The 12,511-nt window shown below is 37.1% G+C and overlaps 1 protein-coding gene across 2 annotated transcripts in view; it reads left to right on the top strand.

Annotated features, from left to right (window-relative positions):
• ICE1 (interactor of little elongation complex ELL subunit 1) overlaps window positions 1-12,511 on the top strand; it is a 40,678-nt gene that overhangs the window by 17,937 nt on the left and 10,230 nt on the right. For both annotated transcript variants that reach the window (XR_011558668.1, XM_070747014.1), the window contains exons 9-13: window positions 583-622; window positions 717-776; window positions 4,254-4,343; window positions 6,165-6,520; window positions 7,143-11,339. Coding sequence is in view for 1 of the 2 variants with exons in the window: in XM_070747014.1 (XP_070603115.1) it covers window positions 583-622; window positions 717-776; window positions 4,254-4,343; window positions 6,165-6,520; window positions 7,143-11,339 (4,743 nt within the window). In the remaining variant the exon portion in view is untranslated. The remainder of the gene's footprint in view (window positions 1-582; window positions 623-716; window positions 777-4,253; window positions 4,344-6,164; window positions 6,521-7,142; window positions 11,340-12,511) is intronic.

The following is a 12,511-nucleotide window of genomic DNA, read 5'->3' as shown; positions in this document are numbered from 1 at the left end:
AGCTTCTTCAGTGTGGCAGTAGGAATGGCATCTGCAGAAATGATGTTTGTTCCAAGTAACTGTGATGATAATGGTAACATTTGAAAAATATCCAGGATTGCATGGTATCTTTGTGTGCATAGAGGGGAGAGGACATTTGACTTAACTTTAAATAGACAAAGAACATTTGCCTTAACTTTAAATAGACAAAGAAAGAGGCAAAATACATGTCAATCTGGAAGGAGGCGATAGCAAAGAGTACTGTTTAACCATTTAACAATTGTAAGAACAAATGGTTCCAAACTGGATGTTTCTAATTTAATATTATGCATGTAAATTAGCATTCTTGGACACAATGTTTCTCAGATATATTGTAATTACAACTGCCAAAATTCGTTTCCAGCATATCTTATTGGCATTCTGGTGGGAATTCTGAGAATTCAAAGGCATCTGGAATATTGACAAAGACCACTTTGATGTTTTTTGTAGTGAACAGGAAAACAAAATCAGACATCTCTTTCAGTGACATTACTATAGATATAGACATTACTATAGATGCATCCATTAATTTAAATTGTTTTTCTCTCCTTTTTGGTTAATAAGGAAAAGATTGGTGGCTTCCCTAACAGAAAGCAAAAGAAAGGTGATTTTTTAAAAATGATCTGTTCCTCTTTTGGGTGGGTGGGGAAAAATATTTTAATTTTTAATCTGATGCAGCTGGTTCTCTTTTCTCTCAGTGTTGAAAAATGCAGAAACCCAGAGTGAGAGTGAGAATTTAGTAGCAAATGTGGACAAAGGTTGGTATATGTACGTTTTAGGCATATATTGCCAATGATTATTCTTCTGTTCTTTGGTAACTGGTTTTGTTGGCTTATTCAGTAGAAGGCTTTGATGCTGTGGCATGTATAGATTGTCAGGTTTCAGTCATGGGTACAGTTATGGTATATATCTAAGAACTCCAGAAACTTAGCCCTTTATGTAAGACATGGTCTCTTTATCACAGACATGATGAAACTATACACATACATACACAGATGATTTGCTCAGTTCCCAGAAGACAAATCTTTCTGATCCACAATGTGAATGTTAGAGCTTTTCCTTTCACATTTCAAAGTCAGTATTTCTCCTGATGACCCAGTGGCAATCGCCTAATCTATGATTACATAGTGGTTCTCTTTAGCATGGGAACCATTGGTTCCTGCCTGACCATGTTCATTCTTTGCCGGAGGACCACAAATTGGAAATTTTCAAAAGGCTGCAAAAATATTTCTTTATGTAATATTATGTAATATTTATTCTGTGTTCCACCACAGTTTAAAATTACTGAAATATTGAGGGTAAGTCCCAAAAAGGGACTTTTTCAAGAGGCAACTGGATTTTCTTGTTTTTCTTTGAAGACATTTTGCTTCTCATGCAAGAAGTTTCTTGGATGAGGAAGAAATGTTTTCAATTTCTGAAATTGATGATTTCAGAAATTGCTTCTGGATGGGAAGTGAAATGATGCAACTGCATGATGGCAACTGCATGCACAGTGCCGTAAACTCAGCTTCTGCACATGCCCAGAAGATTTTTTTTTTTAAAAAAATTATAATTCCAAAAAAAAGATGGCAGCGCCCACAGACCGGCACGAACCAAAGTGGTTCTGTGATGTCATTGTGACATCACCAGCATACCATTACCTAAAAGCCAGAGCAGAAATGTACAGATTGTGAAGATAATGAAGAGATAAAAGTATTGGAATAGAAAGAGGACTCAATACTTTACCCCATTTTAGTAAAAAAAAACCAATGTAATGTTAGAAAACTGGAAGATACGGTAAATAACAAGCATGACAAAGGAGCAAATTTTGGAAATTGGTTATGAAGCTAGTGGAGAAATTTGGGAAGGAAGAATGTAAGGAAGTGTCAGATAGAAATTATTTGGTATTTTAGGAATTGAATCATTGGTCCTATCAACTTTTCCCACAAAATCATGTATTTGAGATTATTAACAAGTGACATTAGGATGATTGGACATCTCTATGCTGAATCTTCTTTGTTTGAATTTAATACAATTAAAAAAATGTCTGCAAGAGGCAGCAAGCCATAGAATTAATTAAACCTACCATATTTTTCGGAGTATAAGATGCACCAGAATATGAGACACACCTTAATTTTTGGGGAGGAAAATAGGGAAAATCTGCTTATTACATATTCATCTGGCTAGTATCATTAGTTTGGTCAGCTTCAGCACATTATTTTATCCCCTGGTTAAGGGCTTAAAAAATTTAATTCTGAGAGAGTAACAATGAAAGAGCTTGCAAGCCAGTAAGAGCTGGGAGCATCATTAGCACCTGGAAAGAAACAGTCTGAGCAAGTAGAGCAATGGAAAAAAATCCTGCAAAGAGTTAGGGCTTGGAAAAAATTCTTCTTTGAAGAGAGTAACAATGAGAGCCAGTAAGAGCTGGGAACATCATTAGCATCTGGTTAGGGCTGGAAAGAAACATTTGGAGCAAGTTAGACCAATGAGAAAAAAAACCTGCAAAGATTTAGGGCTTGGAAAACATTTTTTGCAGAGAGTAACAATGAAAGAGCTTGGGTACATTCATAGCATCTGGTTAGGGCTGGAAAGAAATATCTTGAGCAAGTAAAGCAATAAAAAACCCCTACAAAGACAGTGTTTGGAATATATTCTTGGCAGAGAGTAACAATGAAAGAGCTTGCAAGACGGTAAAAGCTGGGAACATTGTTAGCACCTGGCTAGGGCTGGAAAGAAACTTACTCAGAGCAAGTTAGAGTAATGAAAAAAACCCTGCAAAGACTTAGGGCTTGGAAAACAGTTTTTGCAGAGAGAAACAATGAAAGAGCCAGCAAGGTAAGAGCTCGGAAGATCATTAGCAGCTAATTAAGGCTGGGGGGGGGGGGGGGAAGCTACATTCAGAATATAAGACACACCCTAATTATCAGCCTCTTTTAGGGAAGAAAGGGGTGTGTCTTATACACCAAAATATGGTACTTAAGAATTAATTTCTTATCATTTATAAGTAAAACTATACATATGATAATATCTAAGAGGGAAAATGAAGGAAAATGTGTTCTTTCAAATGCTTTCCTGCTTGGTCAACTTAAAGTGATCTTTTTTTCCCCCTTATCCCAGGTGATATAGTTTACATTTATGTATTTTTTAATATGCAGGTAGTATAGAACAAAGCAACTTGAATGCTAAGAAAAAAATCAGGTTAAAAATTATATTTTATTTAGTTTCTGGGTTCATTAGTTAATGGGCTAGCTGAAATTACAAGGAAATGATGCAATTTAAATTGACGTGCTTGACTTCTTGGTATTGTTTATCATACCAATAGCCTGAATTCTCCAAGGACTTGCAAAACTCAGGAGAGTTGTAGAGAAGGAAAAAGAGCTTATGACTTAACACTTAGATAAATCAAAATATATATCGGAATATATATTGATATATAGATATGTATAATTGAATTCTGATTCTGTTTTGTGTGTAAATATTTTGATATCTATTTTGAACTTAACTAGGATCTCTTAATTATATATTCTGCAAACAAAAATAGCAATAGCATTTAGACTTATATCCCACTTCACAGTGCTTTACAGCTCTCTCTAAGCGGTTTACAGAGAGTAAGCATATTGCCCCCATCAATCTGGGTCCTCATTTTATCGAGCTTGGAAGGATGGAAGGCTGAGTCAACCTTGAGCCTAATGAGATTTGATCTGCCAAACTGCTGGCTGCCAGTGATCAGCAGAAGTAGCTCACAGTACTGCGCTCTAACCACTGCACCACTGAGGCTCAGATTTCTCATGAAATCTGTATATCATGATGCTATTGGAAATCTCTTATTTCTTACAGCCATCTTCATTGCTGATTAAACTGTATAAAAGAAAAACTATTTTATTTGTGACAATGATTGTTATATATTCATCAATTAAATATGCAAAATAGTTTGGTAAAAAGTACTCATCGGGGTCCAGCATATCTGTGATTTTCCATTCTTGTTGTTAATGTGTTGTACTTTAGGTCTTGGGCTTTGATTTTTTAATGACCAACACCTTTTTTTTTCAAACTTTGTTAAAAATTAGCTTTCTGAATTGTGTATATTCTACACATATGCCCCTTGTAGAAATATGCTTCAGGTTTTTATTTAGAGACATGAATACAATTATACACCTGGATTTTTCTTTTTATCAGTGTCTTGGATTGCATATATGCCATATCCCAGCACATCAAACCAAATGTAAACATTATAATGAGGTGGATTTCTTTTACAGAAAAAATTAAATTTCTATTGGAAGAACTCTGGCAGTGTATAGAAAAATCTACGGGGAAAAAGCAGTTCAACAAATGTGAGCACGCAATAGGTGAGATAAAGTACCAGTGTCTTAAAGGAAATTTAAAATATATTTTTTTTAAACTTCTCATATTTTAATAAGAGTAAGTGACATTCATGCTCCCCCCCCCCCAACTATTTGCTGGTTTCCCTGCTCTTTCAGAAACACATAGAAAGATAATAAATTACTTCCAAATTTATTTATTTATTTATTAATGAGAGACTAAAATGCAATATTCTTCCTATTCACTTGTACATCTGTTTATCTGTTTTGTTTTGGGTTTTGTTTTGCCTGTGTCTGCCCTTCTTCTGTCTGCCCTTCTTTCTCTCCAACCTCCTCACCTTTGTGTTTTGTTTTTTCTGTGCATTTGCTGTCAGTCTTCTATTGTGTGCCAGCCTTGTCTACCTGTATCTGATAGCATTGTAACCTGCTCCCTCTGTGTTTCTATGTATGAAAGAGAAAAGCAGGGATAAACAATCAGACAGCATGATCAACCTCCCTCTTGGATGTGGAATTGTGCCAGGATACTCTTTGAACATGCCATACATGCTTAAGAAATGTCAGCACTTACACTATCTTCTTTGTCATTTCTGGGAGAAACAATCATATTAAGGGCTTCTGTCCTACTTGGTTGGAGTTCTTTTGATCTATGGCAGCGGTCCCCAAACTACGGCCCGCTGAGGCCATTTATCTGGCCCGTGGGTCTTTTCCAAGGCCGCACTGGAAAAGCAGTGAGAACGTCCCGCTCAATATCATCTCACCCGAGGTAAAGTAAGGCTTGCCGAAAGCCAAGCTGGGCACAACACACACACATACATGCACACACCCGCTGCCTCCTCTTTGAGTTGCTAGCTCCTGTTTTCTGAATGGGGATTGAATGGGATCCAGGGTTGGAGGGTGGAGGCTTGTCGGGTGAGTCCTCCGTGGGGAGAGAATAGGGAGGGTGAAAGAGGGAAAAGAGAAAGAGAAGTGGAGAGAAAGAAAGAAAAGGGAAAGAGAAGAGAAAAAGAGCGAGGGAAAGAGAAGTGGAGAGGAAGGAAGGATGGAGGGGAGGGAGGGAAGGAAGGAAGGGGGAGAACGAGAGGGAGAGAGAAAGGGAGGGAGGGAGGAAGAGAGATAGCAAGAGAGAGTGAGAAAGAGACAGAGAGCGCAAGAGACAGAAAGCAAGAGAGAGAGCAAGAGAGATAGAGAGAAAGCAAGAGAGAGAGAGATAAAGAGAGTTAGTGAGAGAGAGAAAAATAAGGAATGTGCAGTGTGCATAGGAATCTGTTCATAGGTTTTTTTATAGTCCGGCCCTCCAACAGTCAGAGGGGCAGTGAACGGGCCCCCTGTGTAAAAAGTTTGGGGACCCCTGATCTATGGAGTAGAGTAGAGAAACTCTGGAGTAGAGATAATCATATTGTGATCCTCAGGCTCGATCTCTGCAGAAATGAAATTTTATTTTGTTTATGAGACTCTCTGTTCAAAAGAAGAATGTTTTCAGGTGAACTTTTATACTGCAGTAACTTTATAGTGTTGGTAGCACCGTAATGTTGCACATATTAACATGAGACAGGCTCCCCAGGGTGGGAGGAATGGGCAGTCCTTTCATGTCAAATGGGCAGTCCTTTCATGTCAAAACTAACTTGTGAAAAATGAAATATTTTATTTTGCAGGAATATTTCCCCTTATACATTAACCTAATCTACTAATCTACTTCTATATATAATTCCCTTTTGAAATTCAAAGCAGAAGAGAAGGGAAATGTGTTTTATCTAACTGGCACAAATCATTTTGAAAACTATATTTTTGCCACCCTAAACTTCCAGGGAATGAAAATAAAATACATCATATATTCACTTTGTTTTATAGAAAGAGGGCAAAATCCTGAAAAAGTGAAGAAATCTGAAAGAGCATGGCAATCAGAGCCCTCTACAATGCGACCTTCTCCAACATCACTGAAGATAAAGGTGGACAAAAAAATTGCTGGAAATAGTCATCTGATAGAAAACAAATTTATGGAGACTACTAAAACGAACAACAGTGGTATTTCTGATGAAGACATGTATGTGGATGGTTTTTCTGAGGCAGATTTTGCAACAAATAACATGGACCTTCTAAACAAAGAGCAGGAAGAGTTTGGTGAAAGTCTGCGAGATATTTTGAAATGGATAAGGCCTCTTCCTCCTCTTCTGTCACCCATACAGTTTTCACCTGCTACTACTCCAGTAAGTTCCAAAAGGGGACTAAAATTAAATATTTTACATATTTAATTTCAGAAATTATGTCAAGACGAGGTAACCTTTTGGCCAACATGAAAATAAATTGATGTTTGTGATGATCTTCTAGCCAGCAGTTATAAGTTTGAAGAATAAACTTCTTTCTTTGGAGGGGAGGGGGTGCTCTTTCAAAGATAAGAATTTCAGAATTTGATGGATACTTTTTTCCCGTAGAGGTAGTGATGAAATTGATACAACAGAATTAGTGCACGTGGAACAAAATATATTTCAATTATAACTTTTGCAACTTTCCGAACAAATTTTTTTGACATGTGACCAGATTGTTCCAGGGAACTCCAGAATGTTCCTTTTCTTTATGGCCTCAACTGAAATTCTTCCGTATTATTTTATTAATAGGAAGATCATATTTTCCAAAATGTTCATCAGAAATGATTTAAAATATTTCAGACACAGTATTTTGGATGAAATAAGCCTGTTCCAGTACCCTATCAGTCCTGAATACTTCTAGGCATTTCTGATATTTAAGCAACATGTTTTTCAGGCTAAATTTTGTAACAACTATATGCATTATTAATTAGTACATTAATATTTACATTTTTTCTCTTTTAAGGACAATTTATTTGGAGAGAGCACAGATTCCAGTGATGATGAAATGGAGCAGAATGCACAAACACTTGAAAATATTATAGAAGAATGTGATGAAGACAAACCAGCATCTAAAACTTTGCATAAGACGGAATTTTCCTCACAAGTTTTAAAAAACAGCAGTGTAAAGAGTCACCTACAGGAATCACATGAAAGATCAAAAAAATTAGAAAATGAAGAATCGGTGCTGCCATCTGATTCTATGCTCACAACATCAGAGTACCTTCGTGAGAACAATACTAAATCAAGGACTGAAGAAAAACACCTGAAAGAGGATTCTGACTTTGAACAAATACACACAGCCCCTGAAACAATATCTCCCAGTACAGAGAAACCCAGTGAAAAAATGATTAGCAAAATAGAAACAAAAGATCAAATTTTCACTGGACATATGCTGGAAAAGATTAATGATTTCATTCAAAAGGTGGAAAATAAAGGGTTAATTGAAACAAAAGAGGAAAATTGGGGACAAGGACCCAAAGGCAGTGAAAAACAGCAAATCAAAGAACCGATTTCAATTGCTGAAAACACACCAGTGACTTCTAATAGAAGTGTTTTTGAGGATCCCCAGACAGAATTTTCTTCAAGAAAAGCAAGCCTACTTTGTGAAAAGCGCATTGAAAATATAACAGTAAAAGGACAAAATGCAGCAGGTGAAGAAAATAATGAACCATTAATAGAGGGGGGAAAGAATGTCAGTAATTGTGAATTCCTCACTGAAACACATCTTAGTGAAAGAATTGAACCACCAGGTGCCAGCATAACATGCATGGAATCTATTGAAAATAATATTAATTCTTTGGAAGTATCTGACAAGCCTCATTCTATAGTGGAGATAGGCAACCAACAAAGTGGAAGCAATGTAAATGGAAAGAATGAGCAAGCTGATGTATTGAGATCAAATTCAGATATTGCAACGTTAACTGAGGTTTTGAAACAATCATATCATGGCGGCGAAATAATTGAGGCCATAAAAGATAGCTTCAGAAAAAATGTGTCTGATGGAGCTAGTGAGGAGACAAAGTTAGAAGGTACACCAAAGGAAAAACATCTACAATTTGAATGGTTACTTGGTGAAAAAACATTGATCAAATCAACACAAGAGGAATTATCTCACAAAAGCAGTACCGACAAGTTGCCAACCCAAGTATCTACTGCTGAAGACTCTTTGTTGAAATCTGAAGGATTTACTGAAGCAAGTCAAGTATCCTTTGAAGAACACAATTTCACTGAAAATGTTTCTGAAGTGAGACAAGTTGAAAATGCAAACATCGCACCCGAGAACAGGTCCAAAGTAGAAAGCATTGGGAGTAGTTTAAATAGTTACATGGAAGATTTAAATCCACTAAGAAAAAGGCTTATGAAGCTAAATTATGAATCAAGGAAACTTCTTGAAGTGGGAACTATACAATCCCTTAAAGTAGGATTAAGTGAAAAAGATTCACCTAGTTTGATGCATGGGCATTCACAAATTGAAAAAAATAGCCCAATGATCATAAATGAACTACCTGATACCAAACAGTATGCCATGGAAGAAAAAGGGCTGAATTATTGTCATTCTACATCAAATGAAGTAGCTTCAGCACAGAACATTAGCAAAGATGTAGTTCAACCGATGCAAAATATGTCACCAAAACCCCCCGGAGAAATTGAATCAGCCTTGTCTGTTATGACAGGTGATTCTGAGGCAAATATAGAATTTATGGATGCTGCCTCTCTTGCCAAGGAAAATGCTGATCACATTGATCCACATAATTCCGAGGAAAATTGGAAGAATAAAAAGTCAAAAACCATTGAACCAGAGGGAGATAAGATGTTGAATCCTAGTAATAAGAAAGATAAAATAGATTTTGAACCAGATACAAATGATGGCACTTTCAACAACCCCCAGGCATCAGTTCCTCTTGAAAGTTGCAGTAAAGACAATTCTGAAATGCTGTCTTCTGATGAATATTATCCAGATAATATTAACAGTGTAGCTACTACTACAGAAAACAAATTGCTGCTGAATCCCGAGGAACTTCTTATTCCCAGGGATAAGAAGTTACACATGCAGTCAAGAAATGAGATTGTAAAAAATATCAATGAAAAAGCAGCTAAGGACACAGATACTGAAGTAAGATCTAGAGGAAAAGATCAAATAAGTATGTTAGGGAAGTCCTCTGTCTCAGATTCATCAGAAGAAGAATGTTATCCATTAAGAAAAGTCAATTGCACAAAAACATACCAAGGATATGCAGTATCCAGAAATATACTTTGTACAATCAAAAATAGTGAAGCTAGTCTTCCACCCAGTATGACTTCTTCAGATGGTGCCAAACATGCGATGTTATCTATGGTCACAATGGAGGAATGTTCAAAAGATAAAAAAGATGAAGTAGGTGACACTGACTCCTCTGTAAGTGAAGTGATTGAAAAGACATGGGAACATTCATATGCAGCAGAATGGCCCTGCACTAATGAGAATGCAACCTTAGAAATAGATGCCGCCTCTGCAATAGAAAAGTTAGAAGAAAAGCAAACAGAAGATAATGTTTCAATAATTACTTCATTGCCAAGCCAGGATTTATCTAACAGGAAAACTATCTCTGGGAAGTCCTCTATGAATGATCCAGAGGTTAATGATGATATACAAAATACCCTGCATACAAAATACCCTATTGATAGGGAAGTCCACTCTGACTTACTTGTAGAAAAATCCAACATGGAATTAAAAAGGAACGATTCCACTTCAGAATCCATATCAGATATAGACAAAAGTTACATCATGGATTGTAACATTGATGATGGTGATGATATATCCCATAACAAGAGTCATGACATAAATAATGATAAAGGAAGTATTGCATCTAAGACCAACAGGACATCCATATTATCTATCTCTGAGTGTTCCAATTCTAATAATAAACTTCAAAAAGTGCTATCAGGAAAAATGGAACCACCTGTTCCATCTGCAAAGAATAGAGTGGAACAAACATTGAACTCTTCAGACCTTGTCATAATTAAAGCACAAGAAGAGATTAATGATTGTGATGATACCCATCTCCAGACCATATCTATCTGTAAGGAAAAAAAGAAAAATCAGTCTGTCCTACCAGCTGAAACCATTCTAGCCAATGTAGATACTACTACACGAACTATGCATTATCCAAAAACTCTAACAAAAATTATGCAAGAGATGGGTCCACCATTACCTCCCTTACTTCCACCTTTGCTAGCTACCCCTCCAAGAACTGTTCAGCGGAGTTCCCCTGTAGCATCAATTTCAAGCCAATCTTCCTTACCATCTCCACTTGATGAATTGATTTCTCCTTTACATAAAACCCCAGTTCCTCCTCTAACATCAGCACTATCAAAGCTTCCAAAACACAAGTCTCCTTCTTCATCATCATCTTCCACTTTATCACCCTCTGAAATGTCAATAGGTCAGAGAAGTTTATCGTCCCCTCTTCAGTTTTGTTCCATCACTCCTAAACATGCCCTTCCTGTTCCAGGTAGACTGCCTTCATCTACATCTAGCAATTCTATTCCACCTGTGCCTCAGGAAAACTCAGTGAAAATTTTGGACAGTATGTATCCCGAATTATCTGCTCGGGCAAGAACACTCAATATCCTGAAAGGTAACATTCAGCTTAATAGGTCATCTTCTCTAGATGGGAAAGGTACCCATCCCATAAGTGGCTTTCAAGCAATTGCTTCCCCATCAACTGCTTTTGTGAAAACAAGAATCAGATTTAAATCCGATCCAGAGAAGCTGCTCTCCAATGGGAATGAGACTGGGAAAAGGAAGTTGCCATCTATGACTATGACAGAAAATGTCAAAAGACCATGTTTGGTGGGCAGCAGATCATCAACACTGAACCCCTGCTCAGAAGAGCGCTCCAACGATGACCTACAGTGCATTCATGATGGTGACTCTTTGGACAATAGGAATGCTACTAAGTCAACAGATGACTGTAATTCAGAATCACTTTTGAAAATGGAAGAAACAGAGGATCCTGATATGTCGGCTGTGACTGTAGCATTGGAAAAAGCTTCTGAAGCTTGTTTTGACCTGTTGCCTGTTATTCGTAGCCGTATTCTTGTTGGTAATACATCAAAGGTTCCACTATTGAGAGATGAAGAGAAAGAAGTTGTTTATAAACTTGCTGTTGAAAAGAAGGTCAGCTTATATTATTTTTATTTTTACACACACACACACACACACACACACACACACAAACAAGACTCAGACTCCCCGGGTTCAAATCCCGGTAAGCGTATGGCTAGTTGATGAGAGCAAAATAGCTTGAAATAGATCTATATTAGTCTCCCTTCCTTTTCATCATCAACAAAAATATGTTTCACATATAGAATATGAGTTTGTCAGCTATAAAAATTTAACTGCCTTGGATATGCCCCTAGAGGGGCTGAGAGGCAAAAAGGAAGTCGTATGCTCCCTCCCATATTTGGGTATATCAGGGTGATTCAACAGAAAAAAAATCCCATATAATTCTTCCCCAGTACAAGCTGAGAGGAGGAGAACCTGTGGTCTAGAGGTTAAAACTACTGCCTTACAGGCAGACTACCCAAGTTGAAATCCTGGTAAGGACATGGCTAGATGAGAGCAAAATTGTTTGAAATAGATCTATACTAGTCTCCCTTCCTTTTCATCATCAGCAAATATATGTTACATTTATATATACATACATACATACACACACATTTTTTTTCATTTATTAAAAGAAATAGTGGGTGGGTGGGGGGACTTCGGGGATAATACTTAGAGCCTTAGTCATGCTAGAAGATGGTTCCAAGTAATGCATCCCATACAAATTGAACTACTAGGCATGGCTTTTCCTCAAATAACAAATTTATTCAGATACACCATCTTGTGGTAGTGGTGAAAAGCCAATACTAAAATTCCTGAGATTTTCATTCCAAAATAAGTTTCAGTTTCTCAAGGTTCCAAAAACAACTGCCACATTACCCAACCCAGACGGGAGCTGGTTGCTCGGCAACAATTCTCCTCCTCTGGTCAGCCAGAGATTGGAATGTAGTTTACTCATCAATTGGACTCCTCTATTTTGGCTGAAGGCTCCACCCCACATTCAGCTCCAAACGTGTCGAGCTGAATGCAGGTCAGAATGCTTCAGGATACAAAAAATCCCACACCCCAATCAAATTCAGGCTTGACAGCATCATCAATTTCTAATTGTCTAAAGATAAATATTGCTTCAGTGAATGATATGGATTTTTTTTTAATTAATCATAGTTACAATGCATAGGTACTTAAGTTCCAAGCTGCTTTTTCAAAAGGCAACTGGACTTTGTTTCTCTTCGAAGAGATTTCTT

This window comes from Erythrolamprus reginae, chromosome 3 (genome assembly GCF_031021105.1).
Source record: "Erythrolamprus reginae isolate rEryReg1 chromosome 3, rEryReg1.hap1, whole genome shotgun sequence".
NCBI lineage: Eukaryota > Metazoa > Chordata > Lepidosauria > Squamata > Dipsadidae > Erythrolamprus > Erythrolamprus reginae.
Note: the sequence above shows the minus strand (reverse complement) of the source record. Positions and strands in the feature narration are given on the sequence as shown.